This window comes from Poecilia formosa, unplaced genomic scaffold (genome assembly GCF_000485575.1).
Source record: "Poecilia formosa unplaced genomic scaffold, Poecilia_formosa-5.1.2 Scaffold149, whole genome shotgun sequence".
NCBI lineage: Eukaryota > Metazoa > Chordata > Actinopteri > Cyprinodontiformes > Poeciliidae > Poecilia > Poecilia formosa.
This window is the reverse complement of record NW_006800088.1, coordinates 342,839-366,028: the sequence shown is the minus strand read 5'-3', so window position 1 is coordinate 366,028 and position 23,190 is coordinate 342,839. Positions and strand designations below refer to the sequence as shown.

At 40.4% G+C, this 23,190-nt stretch overlaps 1 protein-coding gene across 1 annotated transcript in view; it reads right to left on the bottom strand.

Annotated features, from left to right (window-relative positions):
- The window catches only part of pacs1 (phosphofurin acidic cluster sorting protein 1), a 62,516-nt gene extending 39,652 nt beyond the window's left edge, over nucleotides 1-22,864 (bottom strand). The window contains exon 1 of the mRNA XM_007563581.2: nucleotides 22,263-22,864. Coding sequence (XP_007563643.1) covers nucleotides 22,263-22,417 — 155 coding nt within the window. The 5' untranslated portion in view covers nucleotides 22,418-22,864. The remainder of the gene's footprint in view (nucleotides 1-22,262) is intronic.
- Nucleotides 22,865-23,190: the final 326 nt, after the last annotated feature.

Genomic DNA, 23,190 nt, shown 5'->3' with positions numbered 1-23,190 from the left:
TCATTTTTATATGAATAAAGAGTCTGCAAAGACCTTTGTTAATTTCGGCTAGTCAGCACTTTGTAGAATTTTCCTTCAGTTACAGCTCTTTTGGGGTATAACGGCTTTGTACGTCAACAGACTGAAATTTTGCCCATTGCTCTTTTGCAAAGCTTGAAAATTGCACTTCACAGATGCTCTCCATGCAGTTTCACTAAGCATAGGCTGTTTGGCGAAAGACTAATGGTTTTAGGTCTATATTTTAACACAAGAACAGGCTTTGAGCTAAATGATTGCATTTGAGCACCAGCTGTATGTTTATGGTTATTGTCCTACTGGTGTGTAAACCTGATTTTTAGGCGCATGTGCCGAGCTTCACTCCCTCTGAACATGGTGACGTGTTTTCTGCTTCATTTTGCATTTTGCACATTAGGCCAAAATGTTTGGTTTTGGTACAATCTGACCAAAGCACCTTCTACTACAAGTTTGCTCAGTCTCCTCCAATGCTTGTGGCAAATCTCTTGTGGCCATCTTTCATATAAATGTTTTCTTCTTGCTACTTTTCTGTACCTGCTAAATTTGTGGAGAGCATGACTAATAGATCAATAGGTTTCTTGTCGATTTTTTAGCTCCACCCAAGTTACTTTTAATCTTCTAGTAAATCACAATAAAATACACTTAAGTTTCTGGTTGCAGCATGACAAAATGTGTAAGAGGCTACTGGACGTGAATACCATCTATTAAAACGTTTAGGTAAGAATTATTCTAATGTTTGTTTTCAATATTAATAAACTACATTATGTGGAAAATCTGAACATTCATGCCAACCAAGTCCGCCATTCTGGGGATTAAAGGGTTAAAGATGATGCATGGAAAAGGCAAACTGTGCTCAGGTGTTCATATTTCCCCAACCCTGATTTCATAAGAGGACTTTTAATAGGGCTTCCTGGGATTAATTTGAATGTGTTCATTTACAAACATTAATGTGTCCTAGACTTTCCACTTACTTCTAAATGGCTCCACCGGTGTGTGTGTGTGTGTGTGTGTGTTTATGTCGTACCTTAAGGAGCAACCGGGCAGATTCTATAATTTTTAAATTGCATACGGTTTAAATATCAAAACTCGTGTTTGTAGCTAATTAGAGATGACAATTCATACTGTCTGTTAATGTGTTTTTATCTATATAACATTAAATTAGTGGGAGAAACGTAAAAAACAAACAAACAAACAAACAAAAAAAACACCTTCCTGTTTAAATAACCAGCATTTGCTTTGAGTTAAAATGGGGTTTCGATGTAAATGAGTGTCCTTCTGCGATTTAAGCTACAAATCCCAAGGCAGACAAATAATAATAGATGCAAATATCACCTTGATACAGAAGGTGAGTTCTTTTATACAAACAGCAGACAGTGATTACATGAAATGTCTTTTCATCAGCTAATGGAACCGGTCCTAATCTTTCGAACCACATCTGCTTTTTGCCATTTTGTTGGGTTTTTTTTGTTGTTGTTTTTTTTTGTTTTTTTAGACGGCAGCTTTGAGGACAATCTAGTAAAAGTGCTTCGTAACTTACCGACTATAAATAAACGAGCTGTGTGACATGAGTGTCAAGCAGCAACTGGGGCTTTGGTTGTTTATCAGAGACTCTTGTCATTTATTTATTTATTTATTTTATTTTATTTTCAGACATGAACTGAAGCCCTCTGTCATCATGAAAGGCTTTTTCTCCAGCTCTGTGGCATTTCACTTTTTCAATGTTTTTGTGCCTGGATGTGAAGGCGGGAGTCAACATTTGCAAGTCGAATCTAATAATGAATCAGCCAGCTGACATCAAGTCTCTCTATGCGTGTTGGTAATTTACTAAACAAATGATTCCCATAAAAAGCAAATTCATCCACATTAAGGTTCCTTAAAACAACGCCACACAGTCTTCAACAATACAAAACTCCTGTAAGTGTCTTTTTGCTGTGCCGTTTCCCCTTTTTGTTTTCTTTTTTTTTTTAAACTCTCTCAAGCTGTCCACCACTGTCGGCCAACAAAAAGCAGAGCTAGCTGTCCCCCTGGCTGTCATCTCATGCCCACTCCCTGCCACCTATTCAAGGCCTGTTCCAGTTTTCCTCTGGCTATCCACAAATCTCCATCTGTCTCTTCTGATAGCACCACTGTTTTCCCTCCAACCCAAAGCCCTGCTCTCCCTTCTGCTTCTCGTTGCTTTTTTTAAGTCAACTTTTAGTTTTGGTTTGACGTCGAACCTACCGGTTGTAAATGTGTGCAGTCCGATGCAGTCCATCAACAACGTATCCTGAATCAGGGCTGCAACTAAGGATTGTTTAAGCAATCGATTATTCTGATGAATAATCGGATTTTTAAAAAAATGTCACATTCTACAGATTTTTTTTGTTTATTCACTTAATTTTTTTATGCAATATTAAACATAAATGAAAAATACAACTAAAATGCAATAACAGCATTTCTTTGGTGCATTTGAAACATTATCTTCAATGTAAAATGTGCACTTTTGCTCAGTTTTGGCTTAATTACTGTTCTGAATTTTTTTGTTTTTAGCAAATGGCCTTTTTGAGTCTATGCTTCAGCTAACGATTAATCGTTTACTAAATTAGTTGACAATTATTCCAATAATCGGTTAATCACAATTAATTGTTTAAGGCCTATTCTGACTAGATGTTTGTTTCAGTTTGTTGTGCCTTCATCAACCATCTTTTTGTCTCCATTTATTCTTAAAAGCATAGAAGCAAAAAAAAAAACATGGATGAAGAATTGGTGTTAGATTATTAAATTAATAAGACGAGACAAAGCAGGATTTCATAGGGCAGGAGCAGTGACATTTAAATCACAAATATTTTATTTTTCTAAATTATAGGTTGCCAGCCTTGCACGTTGGCTGAAATGAACAATATCAGAGCAGACATTAATGGATGTGGTGTAAGCAGCAGCACATTGGAACTGAGTACATAGGAATAAAAAGACAAGAAAAGCCATCTGTGGAATAATGCATTGTGCAGACTGGAGTGTAAATGATGTTTTCTGTCGAGCCCTCTTCTAGGGAAACGTGATCCGAGTCAAACTGAACAAACTGATTTAAGAATCCAGCTGGGGAAGTGAAATGCAGCCTAGAGAGATGGAGGAATAATCTGAAAACTACCCAGCAAAAAAGAAGCAACATGCACACACTACACGTGATAAATGGACACTTCTACAGTAATTCTATGATTGGTGCTGGAGGTCCTTTGTGCTTACAGGAATAATGAGCTGGAAGAGTAAGCTGAAGTGCCTTCCTAAAATAAAAAAAAACATTAGAAATGAGTGTTGATTTTTCACAAGAACTCTGATGTAATCCACCATGGCTTCACTTTGAGTAATTTTTGATATTCTCAATATTAAATAATTTATTTTAACTTCTGGAAGTTTCACCAACAGTACTAACAATGCTATTATCGATTTGAAAAATTACCAAAAAACAAGGATGCATGAAATTGGACACAATATAAATCACAGCCATTCAACAAATGTCCGCCTCTGTGCCATAAACACTTTGAACTCTGACCCCAGCACTGTTATTGCAGAAAGAAGACTCAAAGTTAGGGTATTTTCAGTATCGCAAGCCAGATTTGTTAGAAGATTTAAGAAGGTATTTGAAGATTTGAAAAGTGGATTTTCTACAATTCACTGGTGCTGTGAAAGAGTGAGAAAGAGCAAGACTTCAGCAAATAAGATGGACAACAAGTTAAAGAGCTTCATTTTACAGGAAAAACAAACTGCTGTTTTTAAAGCTGCACTAATCATGCCAATTGTTAAAACAGTTTCCACTTTGTGTATTAATGCACATTATGGTGTATTTGATGTTGAAACTAATAAAATAGCACATATAAGCATTTTTAGAGGAAATCTTGAGTACTCAATAGGGGTGCACAGATTGTAATTTTCTGGCTTATCGCCGATTACCGATCTTTTAAAAAACATAACCTGCCAATTCCGATTTTGGCTGGTATCATTTTTTTTGTCTGAAATGTCGCTTAATATAGCAAGAAAGTTGTTGAATTGGCAACAGTGAGGAGACTATTAACAGTAGACATGATCTGATGGGCTGGTTTATCAGTCGAACCTGTCTCACAGGACAGCAGAAGAGGAAAGTGACTGATTTTTAGACCTTTGCTGAGGTAGATAAGACTGGTGGATAAGATCAGTTTCACGTGTAAAAGTCAGCCAATCACCGATCTCCAAAAATTAAGGAAATCGGCGACGATAGATTGATGTACCCCTAGTATTCAAGCATTTTACCTATTTGGGGACAGCTGTAGCCCCTAGCAAACCCACAGACACCGATAGGCCACTGCATCTTAAATTATTCTTCCAAGACAGAAATCCAAATTTGCAGAAATTGTCTTGGATGGTAAAATCTGAGAGGTGCATCTCCTTGTAAAATGAAGACCTACGGATGGTTTTCTTTTATTGACAACAGTAGTTATCAATACAAGCAGAAAAACAACAACAACAACTAGAACAGCATCATAAACACGATTAAGTCAAATGTGATGCTATTCTCAGACTCAAGTTCCATCTGACAGGTTGGAGGGAAAGAAATGCAGTCTTGCATAACATTTATACTATTACAGCCCGGATAATATTCCATCAAGGTAATTCTTTGTGACTGCAGCGCAGCACACACTGAAACCGTGATGCCGATTGTGATTTAATGTGGCGGACAGTTCCACTTGACCAATGGCAAAACTCATCCGAACAGAAAGTTGCAGCTTCTGATTCATCTGTGGAAAGTTTTTTGAAATGCCACCACACTCGGTAACTTCAAACATCAAAGGTGTGAAGATTCCCGAGACTGTTGAGATATCTGAGCGGAGACCGCACAAAGTCCCCAAGACTTTCTACCCTCTGAGCAGCTGGGCTTGCATGTACATGCGGGCACACACTCATCTGCTCTCGGAGCTGCTTGTGCCTGCTTAGCATTCGGTGATCTCCTACGCAAGCATGTGTGTGTTCATCGATGAATAAGCACATCAGTCTGCCAGCACATGCGTGTGGGTGCTTCAGTGAAACGCAGTGTAAATGTATGTGTCAGTCTGAGGGAGTGGGCGAAACAGACAGAGAAACAGAGTGGGTGACTGAACGCTGGCATAAGTAGGTTACAGGTCGTACATAACGCAGTTGCGGTCTCCATTCGTGCCACTCAACCACATGAACAATGTGCGCTATATGGGCAGATGAATGTGGCTTTCCCGTGCAGCTACATGTGTGCTTTCCAGTGACTCATATCAGCAGCAGTTAAAACAGATGAACCGAGTGTGCGCGTTTCTTTGCAACATGTGTAGACTTAAACTCTGCTGTGGCTCTCCACTGTGTGCTTTTGCACACAGCAGGGGGGGAACTATTTGAGCATGCGACTGCATGTAGGTGGCCACGCGATTCAGTTTTTGATGTCTTTAATACGGGGCTATCCAGTACGCACATTTCGGTACGTGGGCGGCAGCCGATGCCGGATTCTGACAGAGATAGGAGTTAACTGTGCGCGCCAGTGAGCCCGTTTTGGGAGATGTCAGCTGACAATCGGATCCAAGGAGGAAGAACTTGGGACGGAGGAAAAAAAACAAGGGGGTTGTTGTAGGGCAATAAAAGAAGAAGTAAACAACGGTAATTGGTATCCAGGAAGGGAAATCTTGCAGAAGAAGAAAGGGAGGAGACAAAAAAAAGGACAAGTTTTGAAAAAGAATCTTGAGCAAAGTGAATGTGTTGAGTCACAGCTCGTGAATATAATGGTGGTGAGTCAGTGAACAGGAAGAATGGGGCAGAAATGGAGCAGAGAGAATATATGAAGATGAATATGTTTGCACACTTACCCCACAGGGTATTGTAAGCATAGGTACACTTAACATGTAGCTTTGATCTACTTCTGCACTGGGAAATATAAAAAACTAAACAAAAACAGGATGACATCCAATCACAGCTCCACTACACACTTACACAAAGCAAACGCAGAGCTAATACGCCTGTAAGCGCTCTGCAATAAACAGAAAAGGGTTCCTTTGAGTAACAACGACAAATTGCAGCAAATGGCCTGAACTCAACCTGTGGAACAGCAATGTATGATTCCCCAAAATGACACCGACCTCATGTTGTGTTTAAAGGCATGTGTTTCCTGTTCATTTGAGGAAAAAAAAAAAAAAAAAAAAAAAAAAAAAAAAAAAAGAGAGAGAGAGAGAGAGAGAGAGAGAGAGAGAGAAAAGTCCAACAATGTTCTGACAAGAAGCCAGTTTTTTCATTCTGGCTCTGCTCAGTGTAGCCACAAGGCTGAAAGATGATGACGTTACATTTTCAAACACTTCTTACACAGAAAGATTATTAATAATACTAATAATAATAATAATAGACCTTACATTGAAATTCTTGATTTGCTGGATTTCCTTTAATAATTTTTTTTAAAAGATAAACTAACCATACTATAGGGAACAATTCATGAACCAGTACCATGAAGCAAGACTGGTGACTTTTGTTGTTGTAATTTCCAGTTTCAAAAAGCCAGTTCACTTCCTACCTAGGTCTGTCACCATGGCAACCTATGATGGAAACCTAACTTTCTCCAGAGCAGGTCAGAAAATACAGGATGTCAACAACTTAAAAGTATAAGTAGAAAATAAATTAAAATAAAATAAAAGTGGTGCTTGAACGGTTTCTCTTCTTACCTTCCCCTCACTGAGCTGAACTTAAACTTTTCACCATCAGCTAAAAAACTTTGAGAGAGACCTGTCAGCAGAATGGATATTAAGTACCCACAGAGACTGATTACTCTTAAGCTTGTTCCTGTTTGTAATATTGATTGGAAATCAATGTTAATTACATTTCCTAATGAGAATGCCAGCCTATGAAAAGATAAATTCCCTTCTCAAGAGTCAAAGTGCAGAGTACATCAGACTCTGAAGGAGGACTTATTTTGCCCCTAGTGAGCAATCTTTATTAAACATTTACCGAATGTTGGGATGAGTAGCTATATATGGGCAGATGCCCAGGGCGGCATCAGAAAAGGGTCTTGCACTCAAGAACTAGAAAAAATAAATTTGCATGGTACATGCAATGCAGATGCAATTAAAAGTCTAGGTCCACATGAATCAATCTGTCTATGATTGCATGTAACAAAATGTTGAAGTATAACCTGGAATCTCTATTACTCTTTCATTATAATTGGAAAAAAAAATCGCAAAAGTCTTTGAGAGAGTTGCCTTCAGCATGTCCACTCATAAACTGGAGGTTGGTTTGAAGTAGTGGAGGCAGAGAGTTGAGCCTAAGCTGTCCACCAAAAGGAAACATCCACCGTCATCTTTAATATCACACGGTTTTTACTGGCTGTTTGCAAACTGCGAGACTGAAAGAAGAAAAAAAAAAGAGAGAAAAGGAGGATGCTAAACAGAAAAAGGAAAGTGTTGGGCATCTCCTCTGTTTTTGTTATCTTGAGAGTAAGCGTACTGTTAATTGCCTGCTTTGTTTCACTGATATTCAAGAACTCCTACGTATATCATATTAGCTTGTGAAATCCTTCCTCACAAAAGCAGAAACAGCTCGTGCATTGTTGTCCTCAGCTCCCTGATAATTACGTTTTTGGCAAACGCATGTGACAAAGATTTGCTTCTCCTTTGAACCAAAAGAAGTCATTTCAATAATCAGAGTGTATTTTTTTGTGTTATTGGGTGTAATGGGCAAATTGACACTTTGATTTAGCAAAGGTCCAGAGTGTTGTGTTGATTTATTGTGGCCTAAAATGGAAAGGCCATGAAGCAGCAGATCCGGGAAGGAAGCCATGACTAAATCTATGATAACGGATGAAGCTGCAGCAGCTCAGAGATCCAAAAATTGACTGTAAGCAGACAACGGCAACGGCCACAAAAGTGTTCTTGGAGGCAGAACCATCGGATCTGTAGGAACTGTGGGGCAGAGAATTAGGGAATAGGGTTTATGTCAAATTTAAGACTTTTTAAGACCACGATGAAAAACATTAAGACCTATATCATGACAGAGACATACAAAATAAAATCAGGAAACCAAAACTGTGACATTTCTGGGGTCTTTTTGTGGCTCTTGATAGCTGCTTTTTGTTCTCTAGCTAGCTAACTGCGAGCAAGTAAGCATTAGCAACTTGTTAAAGATAGGCTTAACCACCTTAAGACAAAGATGGCTGTGCACGACTAAAACTTTCAGCCAATAGAATGGTCCCACTAGAAAATACCCTACATAAAATGACATTAAAAAGTCCTACCACAAGAGTTAAGTTCTGTGATTAACGTCTTTAAGGTTAGCTCCATTTTCTTTAATGAATTTAAGACATTTTAAGACTTTCATTTTAGACATTTTAAGGATGCGTGGACACCCTGTGAGAAGGTGGACAGAGCACAAGACAAATAGCCTCGATTTAGCTTCCTGCTGACATCATCAGCAACATATGTTCCTATTGCAAGGGAGAGAGAGGTAGAAAATTGAAAACAAACAGAAGCAAGGCAGGAAAAAGGTGATGAAGAGCGCACAAGAGGGAAAATTAATGGCGTGAAGGAAAAAAGAGCACTTGGCGCAAAGCTAATTTGTCCATCGGCTCATGTGTCTCTGCCCCAGCTGCTCCCCAAACCTTCGCTAAATCATCCTGGCTTTGCTCCCTTTCCGTTAAACCTGCTTTTTTCCCCTCTCTCTCACCTTCATTCAATCCGACCCATCTTCGCTCCTCTACATAGGCTAATACTATTCTCTCCTCTCACACCATCTTGCCTCTCCCACCTTCCCCCCCAGACTTCTCACTACATGCCCTCCTCACCCACCTCCATCTGTCTAGCTTCATGATCCGTGGATGATTTACACAGATTTTCTTTGCCTTCCGCTCATTCAGACTGAATATCCATTTGGTGGAAGCGCCATCATTCAGTGTAAAATAACCCTCTGTTTAGCCATAACTAATCACTTTTAACTAATGCCTCGTTTGATTTTCAGCTGTGTTAGCCAGTGATACATCTCTGAATAATTGCCGAATAAATATGTAGATCTTCTTTATCATATGCGACATGGTCTCTTAGATGGTTTTTGTCCACTATAAAAGGGGGGGGGAAATTATGATGGATGGTAAAATAAACTAAGCACAGCTCAAACTTCTTTTTTTTTTAAATTGAACTTTTGGAGCAGTGGTCTCCAACGTCAGTTCTCTAGGATTAAAGTCCTGCATGTTTTTGTAAACACACTCCAATCAAATGATTGGTTAATTATCAGGCCTCTGCAGACCTTGATGACAGACTGAGGAGGTAATTCAGCCATTAGAACCAGCTGTGTTGGAGCAGAGACACGTCTCATTGGGTGAATAGGACATTTCTTCTAAAATGGGGTTATGGTGCTTAACCAGTTCAAGTGAGCAAATGTATTGAAGACATACCGACACTATAGATGTTTGTGTCCCAGATCAAAATCAGCCATATTGACTTTATCGGTAATTATAAAGAGACTCTGGGGATGAAAAAAATAGAAAAAAAAAATCTGTTTTCATGTTCAGTGAACAGATAAAATAAATAAAACTGCCATTTTGTTTGGTATGTGAACACATCAATAAATGTGTTTTCTAAAGCACTTTGTCCAACGTTTAGTAAAAAAAGAAAAAAAAATGTTGATAGTTAATAGTAAAGAAAATCAGAATATGTAGGTGAAATATAGAAAAAGGGGAAATATGGTGATCTGCATCTAGCAGTAATAGCTTTATAGGCGAGCTGGAATTGCACAAAGGGTTAATCACACTACCTTCTGATACTAAAGGGTCCAAAAACATACAGCCTAAAATATCAAGTGGAGGAGATGAAATGATCTGGTAAGATGATTTGTGTTTAAACATAAAAACAGACAAAATGCAATATTTGTCTTCTGAAAGATTTATTTAGATCGACCTGACCTTGCCTCTACTCACTTACATAATTGTCTTTGCACTATTATTGACACAATCATCTGTGGTGAATTGCTTGTGCCGTTCTCAAAGTCAAGCTCAAAATTGGTCTGTTGTCGTCACCGAAAGTCAAACCACTCTTTCTTCTGACCTGAGCCGATTCTGGAAACCAACATCAATTAACTGGGACAAGGCCAAGGCCTTTTAGGAAGTCCCTGACAAATCTGGAGTGAGGGCAACCTCTCAGACATCTTGAACTCAACCGACTCTTCACTTCATCATCTCTCGTCCCCTGAAGATCTTATGTTCCCTCTGTTCCCATTTCCTTCTTGCTCGAGTCGTTCTTTGCCGGGTTTCTGCAGAGAGTAGAAAAGTCACTCAGCTGACATGAGCTGACACGTCGCCTGAAGCAGGAACACCACGGCAGGACGCACGGAAAGAGAAAAGTTAGGCATCATTCAATAGAGGCTGCAATGGAGAGATTAAGACACAGGAAATCCAATACTATGGCATCGAAGCCGACAACGAGTGACGACATGCAAACCAACCAACACACAAGCTCAACCACTTTCCGATCCAAGTGTGCATGACCTAATGTTAACGACACAGGTGTGCAATTCTCTGAATGATTGTTCTCGGAAGCGAACACAGACCAACAAGAAACTTTACACGGTTTTTATTTCCAAAACAAATCTACAGCAGAACCCTGACTCAACGTCTGAACAGGCAATATTTACTTTCCAGTGCCATGAAAAGTGTCTTTCCTCCAACACATTCCTACTACATTGCAGCATTGTAGTCGGATTTTGATAAAGCCACTCCAAAACCTTCGCTTTTGGTTGCTTGCAGCCATTCAGTGATGCATTTTCAGGTGTGCTTTGGATCACTGCCCTGCCTCTAGGATTTTCTACTCAATGAGAATTTATCCTTCCATCAATTACAAGTCTCAGGTTCCACAGCAGCCCCAGAACATAAGCCTACCACCACCGTGTTTAACAGGCACACCCAACACAACATCTTTTTCCTGAGCTGCTGTGTTGATTCTACTTCAGATGCAACAGGAAGGACTCCTCCCAAAAAAGTTATATTTTTATTAGTAGTCCACAGAATATATTTGTTCTTTTGTGACTCATCTGTCTTCAACGAGTCTATGTGGAACAGCCATTAATGTTTTTGTCTTTCTTTGTAACCTCAGTTTTGAGTCTGTGTCTGAATTTGTGTCAAACTCAAAAGCTCCAGCTGCCATTTCTGCTCTTCCAGCCTACTTCATGTTGCCCAACAGGTTCTAAAGTAACTTCTTGGTTCTGTAGACCTGGCTGTAGTAAGGGCTGTGCATGGCTAGTGAAGCTGAACCAAAATTGTGATTAATCCTACTTCTTTAATGATATAACAAAGGGAGCAATTATTAGTTTGCATACAACCGTGCTGGTTTTTTTCCCTTAATAAATTAAATCATAATTTTAAAAGTACTTTTGTGCTTACTTAGGTTTTATTTGTGTGACAAATCTGATGATCTAAGTCTGGATTTTTATTTTATTTTATTTTATTTTTTAAAAAGCTGAGTTTGTGGTTACTTGATAAATTATTTGGGGCAGTAAATTAAGAAACTGGAAAAAACAGGAAGGAAAAAAAAAAAAATCAGCACTGTTGAAGGTTTTTCCGACCCCACCAAAAATAAAACTAAGCAGCCACCCAGCAGTTTGTGCAGTTGTGCTTACAGCCCATAAACAGAAGAACACAAACAGCTACGCCTGACGGTGGGTCAGAAGAGAAGGTGACTGTTATCTAAAGACAAACATTATTGCAGTTCTTAAATGTAGGTGATGACAGAAATTGCAATAAGAGCATGTGCACACTTTTCCATCTGCACAGAACAGCTCTGTACGGCGAACACAACTGATTTGACAGAAACTCAATGCAGCATGCGAGTGTGAGGGAGAGAGGGAGAAAGTACTTATTGCATCAAACATGTTGTATCACAACACCTTTATTTGCAGAAAGCAGCTGAGGGAGAACAGACGCAGATCCAAACACAGCGAGGTGGTTTGTTTTGACTTCTGTGTTCATGGAGCGTTCCGCTCTAAGAGCTGTAAGCCTGCATAAACATACAGGATACAGAATATTTAATTCATAAATGGAAATTGTTTTGAAACAGACCCAGACATGTGATTGTGGGGTGAATTGAGAAACCCACAGAGCTTTTTTTTTTTCCTCTCCTTTCCCGCAACAACAGACTCTGTCCTCCTTCCTGTTTCTAATATACTTAATGTCTTGAGCAATCACTGGATATGGTTGCATAAATCAGCACAAAAAAGGGCTTGGTTTTGTCATTTAGAGAGTAATTTAGAGACTCAGAGAAAGTTTTATCATGTGAAGAACTGCATTGAGAGAGATGTGTTTCGCTAGTATAAGTTTTTGACAGTTCAGCTCCCAGTAGCTGTGGTTTGGTTGGCAATAGTTTGGCCTGTTGCGAGAACTAAACCGAAGCTCTTCTATAATGTTAAAAGAAACTAACACCCAAAAATAGCTTGCCTCCACAAAACAAGTCCGTCTCTATAACAGAATCGACCAATTCCAGTCTTTGAGCGCTGCTGTCCTACATGTTCAGCTGAATAGCTGAATTATCTCCTCAGTCTGTCATCACGTTGTCCGAGAGGTTTCACTAATGACCCGTTCATTGAAATCAGGTTACTTCAAGAAGGGAAGCAGGTAAAACATGCAGGACATCGGCCCCGAGGACTGGAACTGCAGACCCATGCTCTACGATGCATCTCTGTGAGGAAATCCAACATGATACAACCCCGTTCCCAACCTCTCTCCATTACACATGACCCAAAGTGCGTAGTTTGTTGCACGAGCAAAATGTTGCACTTTAGCTTAGCATTTATGCAAACTTTACCTCGCTCCACTCCTCCCCCGTTTTGCAGCCTGTTTCCGTCTGTCGTCTCCCTCCGCCGCGCTCTACTTCCCACTGCCACAGGCAAGGACACACTCTGGCTTCCAAAGGAGGGCAACCTATGCATACACATTTACTCCAACACATATGTTGCATATTTAACCCTGTCAAAGCTCATTAGGTCAGTCTGCGAGAAATAACCAAACGGATCCAAGAATTTAAAGTGAGCACGTACCGTATTGTATTGGTGATTTTTTACATTTGTATTTTCTCATTGATGTCGGGTTTTTGTGTCAAGTGTTTACAGTATAAGGAAGAAAAAAAATGGCCCACCAGGAGGCCTGTTCTAGTTTGTTGATAGTGAAAATGAAGCATTCTTTGATAAGATCTCATTCCAGGAATGTTGGACAGAACCCCCTCTTTGCGCACACACACACACACACATGCACGCACAATACTACTACCCTTCATTAAAGCGATCACGGATTAATGAGCACACTGCCTGCCTAATTTAGTTTATCTTGAGACGGTGAAATGATGCCATCGTGGCTCGATGCTCGCTGGCCTGCAAAGCAGCGTTCAGCTGCGCTCCCGCTGGACTGATCATATTAGGTTGTCAACCAATCAATCACAGCTGTTCCTGCCCAGATACAGCCATCATAAGAGGCAGAGAGGCATGACTGGCATCATGAGAGGAGCTTGGATTCTTCCTAAATAAACTTCTTTCTTTCACCGACCCCAACAATCGACAGATAAACTGTCACAGAAAGGCATTGCAGATATACATCACCAAGTCGTACTTAGAAGAATGCACTGTGTCAAGGTCAATCTGTGTTAAATGCATTAAAAGCTTGTGTCATCATCTAGGGGAAACCATATGCAAGCTGAGCTGGAGAGGATTAAACCATATGCATGCATTATTTGCAAGCACCACATGTACAGCAGCAGCAGCAGCAGCAGCAGCAGCAGCAGCAGCAGCAGCAGCAGCAGCAGCAGCAGCAGCAGCAGCAGCAGCACTACGGTAAAACCCACTGCAACACTTCTGGAAAGGTGCACAACTTTAAAGAAAACAAACAAAGCTTTGCAGCAAGATTAGAGTCTAACCAGTCCGGCTTGTTGTTTTCAAGCGTTCATCTACAACAAGCTCAAGTTTAAAAAGAGGAGAATTTTTGCAAACGTTATCCGCTCTCAGTGTGTGTGAGATCATCCATCTTTTGTCAATATGTCCTTTTATGTAACTCTATGTCACTGTACCCTTTAGTTTTAACACATTACATGAAAATGAGGTGAATGTAAGTGACACTGCCCATGAACATGAGTCACAACACCTTGGAAATTATATTATTCAGTGCGTGTGTGTGTGTGTGTGTGTGTGTGTGTGTGTGTGTGTTTAAGCTGCCATATGGGAAGCTATAACCCTCCCCTCTTTAGCAGTGTGATCTCTCCAAGAAGAAAAAAAAAAGCAGTGCAGCTCTCAAATATGCAAACCCATATTAGAATACCGCAACAAAGGCCTCCTCAGACCACAGCGTTTCCATGACCCCGATCAAGTCCGACCTCTACAGCGAAGCAGCATGAAAACAACTCTGCTAAATTACATTCTCAGCTGTTTGTTTTTTTTTAAACTCTGTGGACAAGAAACAGAAAGCAGGCATAAAGCCAAACAACCTTAAACTCAGAGGCTGTCAAAATGTCCCTTTTTGCTCAGAATTTATATTAAAGATCCAGTATTTTATTGCAACTTGAAAAAAATAATATGTCAAAGGGTTTTGAGTATTCTCTAGCCTAAACTCAAAAATCCAATATTCTTTTGATCATTAAATGCACCATGTGTAAGCGCCATCAGGCCATACTTACAACAACCTGACGGTCCTGGCATTAACATTGCTTGCCACAGTAATCGCTACTGTAAGATGATCAAGACAGTTGAAAATGTCAACTCTGTAATGGGAGGTAATCAAAAATATAGAACGCCGTTCTTATATTACTCTTAAATGTAGCAAGAAAAAAAAAAGACGTACCTCAGTTTTAGAGTCATTCTTATAAAATAAATGCTAAAATTCTCTGTCATGGATGAAAACTTGACTGAAATTTTATTAGACATGGTGGGGTTTTATCCAGTCACACAGATATTGCTGCAAGTTGTCAGTCAGCTGTGCACGATGGCTGGCTGGCTGGATGGATGAGGGTAAAACCCGCTGAACTTTTCCACTCGCTAAAAATAACACTGAAAACAGGCAGAAAAACGACAATAACAGAGACCCCCTGCTTATTTTTTTGCAAGTTGGTTGTATCTATAGATTATAGAAAAACCCTGAAGAATTTCTCTACATAAAATAAATTTAATTACTGAAAAATATGACGGCATAAGTAATTTTAGAAGGAATGGCAATGGTATTTCTGTTGCCAAATAATTAAAATATTATAAATGACTAAAGGGGCAATATAAAGCTCAAAAAGTGGATTTCACATACTACTACCCCTTTAAATTATAATACGTCATTATAATTTTGATGCAACACCCTGTTCTTGCTTAAGGCAGCACCACTGGATCTCCATAGAAGCCCATGACTCCAGCAGAGAAACTCAACACTGTACTTATTTTTTATCTCCCTGGATCTGAGAGCAAAGAATGAAAGAGGAATGTAAAGACATGAAGCTAAGTTGTTCGCCCGAGTCAGGAGTGTAGAGGTTGTGCTCCTCTGGGCTATAAAACCACTCTGAGTAGCATGTTAGAAATATCCCCCCCCCACCCCACCTCTCTCTTTTGTTTGTGCCAATGATGCAGCAAAAAAAAAAAAAAAAAAGTCCAAATACAGCAACCGTTTGAGAAGGCACCTCCGCTGTGTGTACCATTTTTCTGTTTTCAGCTGAACTGACTTTGACACAGAGAAGCATACCAGTAAAACCCTTTAGTGTGTGATGGAAGGGTTTAAAACGACAAGGAGCTGACAGGGATCTGTGAATGTTTTCACACCCGTCGGTTTAAGATTGCCAAAGACAATTTGCTTTCCGGAGAAGCTTAGCCTTCAGCTTCTATGCACCACAAATCCGGAACAAACTTACAGAAAACTGCAAAACACCTGAAACACAGAATTCCTCTAAATCAAAGCTGAAACCCATCTGATACAGCTGCCTTTGATTGGTAGCAGGTGGAGAAACATCAGTATGTTTTATGTGTATTTGCTTGATGATGGCTTTTGACAAAAAGTAATGTTTATTGCTCGTTTCATAATTGGTTACTTATACGTTTACGGCGTAAAGCACTTTGGACTGCCGTGGTGCTGAAATGTGCTAGACAAAGAAACTTGACTTTTCCTGGTTAGGTGTTTCAACTGCAACACATTTAAAACTGAAGGGCCAGATGAACTCCTCCGGCCAAGGGATAAACAGATAATATATGTCAATAATGTTCTCGAATTAATACCAAGTTTCCCCGAGGACTGATTTTGAAAGGTTGCGAATAAAAACAGTAGAAGACAGACTGAGGAGAAGATTTTATATGCTGCAACACTTCAGGCTAAGGCACACAGTAAAACTCGGAACTCAGTTGAGTACACGAACAAGCAGAAATGAGGCAAGTGGCACAGCAAGAGCTTCTTAATGATCGACCCTCTCTGAGCGAGTATGCGTGTGTGTATGCGTGTATGTGTGTCTATATTCTTGCATAAATGCAACAGCCTGCTGGTGCTCTTTCCATCTCTTTCCATTTGTGTGCGCACACAGGAGCCCGTGTTTTTGGGGGTAATGCGATGCCGACACTCGAGAAGCGGTGCGTGACCACCAGCTATTGTGTGGCAGAGCAATTACTGCAAACCAGTCAAACAAATGCAAGATGTATAATTCAGAACATCCTGCATTACAGCACAGCGTTTCCTCACGCCAGCAGTATTCCTTACCAGAGCTCTGGGTTCTTTTTCAAAGCATTTCAAAGCGTGATGTCTTAAGTCCAAGGCTTTCAGTTTACCCTAACTATTAAAACTACTGGTATCATGAGGCACAAATGTAAGAATTCAAACATAACTTATTTTTTAAATGAACGAGCTAAAATAACGACACATTCTCTACGAAAATTCAAAAACAGCAGAATAAGAAAGTCAATGAAATCAATTGGAAAAGGTCTTAGACTTTGGGAACCAGCGAAGTGAAGCGAGAGCCGTGATCCACAACTGGAGAAAAACATTCAGCAGTGATGAACCTTCCTCCCAAGAGAGGCTGGTCAACCAAAATTATTCTGAGAGCACATTGGTGTTTCCACCGGGAGGTGGTCACATGACCACCCAGAACATTAACAATATCAAAGAGAGACTGGGAAGATGGGAAGAAATGGCAACCGAGGCCAAAACCACTGTAATAACGTACAAGCCCGTCTCCCGTTTGCTAAATAACATCTTGTTGAGTCCCAAGACTTTGGGGAAATTGTTCTGTTGCAAAAGTTGGACCTTGTAGGAAGGTGTGTGTCGTGTTACATCTGACCTAAAACTAACAAAGCATTCCAGAAACAGACCATCGTACAGAAAGTCAAACATAGTGTTGGTTTTGTGACTGCTTTGATTCCTAAAGACTGGAGGAATTGATGGAATCATTAGTTTTGCTCTTTAAAAAAATGAAATCATCACTTGAAAACTGCTTTTTGTACACAGTCAGGCTATCTTTATCCAAAATTAGAAGTTGCTTGGTAATCTGAGACATTTAAATGCAACTAAAAAGCAAATACAAAAGAAATCAGAGGAGTAAACACTGTCGCAGCACTCTACATCCAATCCCCAAGGTGCTTGTACAGAGTGTATCCAAGAAACCTTGCTACATTTGTGTCACAACCAGTCTTATTTTTGCAATGATATGTTGGGTAACACTGGCAAGCTCGTGTAATATTAGGTAACACACCTTTAATAGCAGACATTTGGATAAAGTGTCATCAAATTCTTGGTCAAGCACGTATTTTTCAAAGAATGCGGAGAAACTACTTCATAAAGAAGGTTGAACTAAGTTGCTTCGTCATTTTTTAAATATACCCAAAGTTAGCTGGTTCATTTCTTCTGAACCACTGATTCCAACGTCTGAGGAGGTATGGGCCAGTGTGAGACTCACGATATAATTTAAAAAAAAAAAGGTTTCACTGCAAATCTACAATAGCAAATGTATTTATCTTTAACACAATTAGGCAACAATTATTCCAACTGATGATGGAAAATATTAATAGTAAATTTACGTTTGAAGTTCTTGATGCATGCAGGTTACGCCTTTTTACTGTTCTGCTCTTCATAGAGCAACACTGATTATATGGTATTATGGTAATACTGTCTGATATTAGCTGGATAAATTAACAGGCATTCTGCTACAGCTGGACACCATGCAGTCGGCTGTCTAACACACGTTTGTTGTAGCATTTGAAAACATTTTCATTTTAATAACGGTGAAAGGGAGATGCTGCTGCTGTAGGTTTTCCAGCATGAATGTCTGTGTTTTTATATTTTCCTTAGACCAGAAATATTTCCAAACAGCTGAATCTGTTTTCTTGTAAATGACTGTCTTGCAGTCAAGTGACAGGAAGTGTGTAGCAACATTATAGTGGAAGGCGCCTTACAGTATTGAATGTTTTAAACAGACAGAAAAACAATCTAATCTTTCTGGCACTTTCTCTGGCATCTCAATACAAAGATTTTAAATTGTAGGTTGGAAAATGTAAAAAGTTTTGAATCAACAACTGCTGTTGACCAGTCCATACCAAAAATGTTTCTTCCTGAACTATTTTAGGGCAAGAAAAAAAAAAAGTGTAAATTAAAAACTCTGCTTCCGTTTTTTTCTTAAATGCAAAATTCTTGTCTAACTGGCCACCAAATAGTTAAACAACAAAACAAAGATTCAGTTTCCATCTCCGGATTTGATTCGCAGGAATTTTTTGTTGTTGCACAGGAACCGTCTTTAAAGATGGAGGGTGATGAGTTCTGCTCCTGGGTTCATTCCTGACATACCTGATGCAGAGCAGCAGCACAGTGTTACAGAACTAAAGTAAACTATGCTGGATTCAGGAATCCGAACCATGTGGCAGCGACTGCCACGGTCGACATTCTGCCTGACGGGAAGCACATCCGAAAAACTGCTAATCTTCGCTCTCTCTATATTTGTGAGGTGAAGTGTCAAACTAGGGAGCAGAGTTGCTCTGCTCATCCGTTGGATTATTTGGCTGAGGTGAGGGATGCGAACCATTGAGCTGAGTAGGGAAGAAGGACGCCAAGCACTACTCGATGAGTGCGAGAGTGTGTGCTTGTGACACAGCAGAATGGAAAAGCAGACACCAAGAAGAAGAATCGCCCATCGCTTCTCTAAGATTTAGCGAACGTGGAGCCAGAGAAACAATCCCATCTGCTGTTTCGGGAGACAGAAAATCAAGGTTGGGACTTCTGATTGGGGAAATGACCTCGGATGGAGTTGAGTTGTAATAATTGTTTCTAGATCGCCTGCAAAACAAACACTTGAGGTTTGCTCATGCTTTGTGGAAGGATGATATGATCTCCCGCTGTCAAATATTTCCTGTTGATTGACAAAAGGAGAAAAAACCCCCCCCAAAGAATAAAAGAAAAACATTTATGTGTAGATATTTTTTGCTGTTTCTTTTCCCCCAGTTTCTTTCATGAGTGTGGAGTTGGAGGAGGCAGCTGGATACATGTTTGTGCCTGTGAGGGAAATTTCAGCCTACAGCACAGCGTAAACAACATACCAAGTGGCATTTTGGGTAGGCAGGAAGAGGTTTGAGCAACAACACCTCGACCGAATAGGAGGGGAGCTGTCAGTACTCGCTGCAGCAGCAAAGATGAAGCGACTAGAAAGTTAAAATGTTTACAGAAATGTATCACAACGTCTGATTTGGATGCACGTTATTTCAACGCTGGCAGCAATGTTTCTGTAGCCGTTTCTGCAGCCCGTGTCTGCGAGAAATCCTATTTAAATGCAGATGACAGAGACTGCTTCTCCTCCCATCCCTGTCTCCATTTCTCTCCAAACCCCATTTTCTTTTTTTTTCTGACTGAGTCTCTGTGTAGCTGCAACTGCAGCCGAATCGAAGTTATTTGACAGACCGTGGCGACTGCGGGGAAAAGCTCCCCCCAAAAAAACAAACAAAAAAACAACATTTTGTAATCCAGTTTTAGAGCACAACATATTCCAAGCCAGCTGTTTGCATTTGCACATCTACTTAAAGGATAAATCGTCTACAAAAAGAAAATGGGTGAGGAAGTAGGATGTTTAAAATGCACATAGAGTGATGCGTGATTTATTCACATGTGTATAACGTAGCCACAAACACGCACACGCTTTGCTGGAAAGCAAAAACACACCCTTGAGGCTGTGTCTCAAACACACTAATGGCTCAAAGCAAGCTAAAAAAGCAACATTAACGAGTCAGCGTTACCCTTTAGGGTGATAATGAATGTGGTGCATTTAAATGCCCTCGGTATTCCCACTTGACTTTCACTTCACTCCAATAACCTAAACATCAGGGCACATCTGGAGGCAGGCAGTTCAGGCTTTCAACCAAAAAAGGAACATTTCATAATTAAAATACATGGTAGTGGGAGTTTGAAGAGCTGCTTTACTACAATAAGTTATCTGGACAATTTTGAACTTGCCCAGACAATCAGAAACTCAAACAACCAAGCTTTATCGCCATAATGTCACTGCAGCTAAAAGCTAACAGGTCGCACTGAGAACAACACTGGTTTTTTTGATGTGGAAGTTGGTTCTGGGGGAAGAAAACCCAACAATACGAGATTGATGTTTAAAATTAGTCACGCTAACCGCGCTAACTGCTACTGTAATACGCTTAGACGCCTTAAAACGTCAACTCCACTATTATTTCACCTTTGTTGTCAAATTGTCAAATTTCCTTTTCACAGAATCTGCTCTCTCTCTATCTCTCTCTCACACACACACACAGTGTGATGTCGCCTCTTCTCTTCGTGTAAACAATAAATGACAGGAAGGACGGAAACAGACATTTCCTGTGCTGTTCATTAAAAATGCAAAGATCAGGCTCTTCATGATCAATAATGACTTACGGGTTTTTGACGACGGAAGAGCCGCAGATTACAGTTTTGACCCATCAAGGACTATGAGTCAGATAAAAAGAATAAACCAGCACAAATGTAGTCGCTAAATCTTACAGTAAATCCAGAAGACTTTTTTTTAAAAAACTCAAAATAAGTGCAAGATTGAGCCTGTTTTAATAAGATATAAAGCAACTGTGACGAATTTAATTAAAATCAAAACACTGTTTTCATCAGCATTCAGAAAAACTGGCCAATTCCTATCTCTGCCCCATTGATTGGGGCATCTGTGCTGTTATCAGCCGTCAAAGTAATAAACAAAACGTAGATTAGTGATCAGTGCTCCACAAGTATAGATTTTCCCAAATCTGCAGATTATTTATGATGAGCTTGTATGTGCATTAAAGTTTAAAGATGACATGAAATCCATAACCGTCTGTCCAGCAGCGTTTCCATTACGCAGCACCTTAGACCTTGAATTAAATCCCAATTTGTGGTGCAAGGCTATCGACGAGGCACTGTAAATATGGGTCAAACCACAGAGCATCAATCTGATGCATCTTTTTACAGCTCACACAAGAAAGTGCAAAAGCAGAAGATTTCCATTGAGAGACACAATCTGGAGTGCATTCCCTCAAACAAAGCAACCTAATTCAGTCTGTTGTCTGGGAGTGAGCTTAGGTGGGAGAAGGTGTCTCGCCTCCAGTGTGACCTTGCTGCATTGCCCTTATGGAGACACACACACACACACACACACACAAACACACACAAATCAAATAGAGCCACTGCTGCCTATAATCAGCATGTTGTAGAAGAATGGATTTCTTTTACTATCTGTTGAAAACATAGATTCTCAGATCATTTTAGCTCTCCTTTGTTTACCAGAAGCCACCAGTCTGTGTTCCAGCTGTGCATTTACTGCCTCTGAACAGTTGCACAGCGAAGTAGTCTTCATTTCTTTTGTGTCTGCAGGGATCAAACGTGTGGCAAACTGAAGAGTGGCTTAGGGGGAAAAAAAAAAAAAACCTTTGCAGCTGCCCCCACTGCACAATCATATTGAGATAAAAGATGGGCAGGAAACATGCCTGTTCGTGTTATCTTTAGCAGTGAGGCTGTAAATGCTACCGGGCATGTGATAATTTTTTTTTTTTTTTAGAAAAATCGGTGGTCGCCAGGTACATTAAAAAGTGCAGGAGTGGTTTCCCTTTAATGTGAGGTTAACTCTACACAACAGCAACAGCCATAAATCCAAAAAGGTGGCTTTCTAAACTAGGCAGCCCCTGGTGTGTTTGTGTATTTGCAACCCTCCAGTGTAAACACAGACTGGGTCATTTCCCATTCACAGCCAGCGCAGAAAACGACAAGTCATTGCTCGGTTTTCGGCTGCCCCCCCTCCAACCCCTTTTTCACATACCTCGGCACGCAGCTGGGTGAGGATCGGTCGACCTCCCAGGTGGCGTAGAGGTTCATATGGACGGGCCGGTTGGAGGTGATGCTGACCGGCTTGGAGGGCTGCATGTGCGGCGAAGGGACGCCCCCAGTCCGCGGGAGCCCTCCTCGCTCCGACATCCTGGAGGCTGAAAAATGGGGGGTCTTTCAGTCGTATATAACGATAGCGGTGGGGTAGCCACCCGAATGAGTCCTCCTTCTTGAGAGTGTCAGTCCTTCTCTCCTTTGCAGGGTCTTAAAATTATTTAACCTCCAACTGCAGCAGACGTGTTAACGCTCGCGAGCGCTAACGGAAAGTTGCTCCGTGTGGTGCTAATCAACGACAAACAGTGTAAAACATGCCCGACGTTTGGCGGAGTTTGTACCCGAAAGCGGGGCGAGCGAAAGCCTGTCGTCTCCGTCCTCGCTTAAACTTCGCGTCGGCTCCGTGTGTGCTGGGCTCCGGGTGTTTATCGGTGCAGGAAGCGGAAATTTGTGTCGGTGAAGTCGCAGAGTGAGCAAAAACCAAGAGGAACAACGCCTCTTCAGTCAGGGGAAGGAACGCGGCTCTCAGAGCACGAGACCCACTACAGACGAACTGACCAATAGAAAGCCTCCATTGTGTTATTGTCTGACTCAACTACCCGCCCTATCTATCTATATATATATCTATATATATATATCCAGTGGTGGGAAGTAACGAAGTACAAGTACTTCGTTACTGTACTTAAGTACAGTTTTCGTGTATCTGTACTTTACTTAAGTAGATTTAATAATGGATACTTTCTACTTTTACTCCACTACATTTTACAGTAAGTATCTGTACCTTCTACTTCACATTTCTACAAAACCGTCGCGTTACTCGTTTCATCCCCTACGCATTGAGCTTTTTGTCCGTTAAAATGTGACGTTCA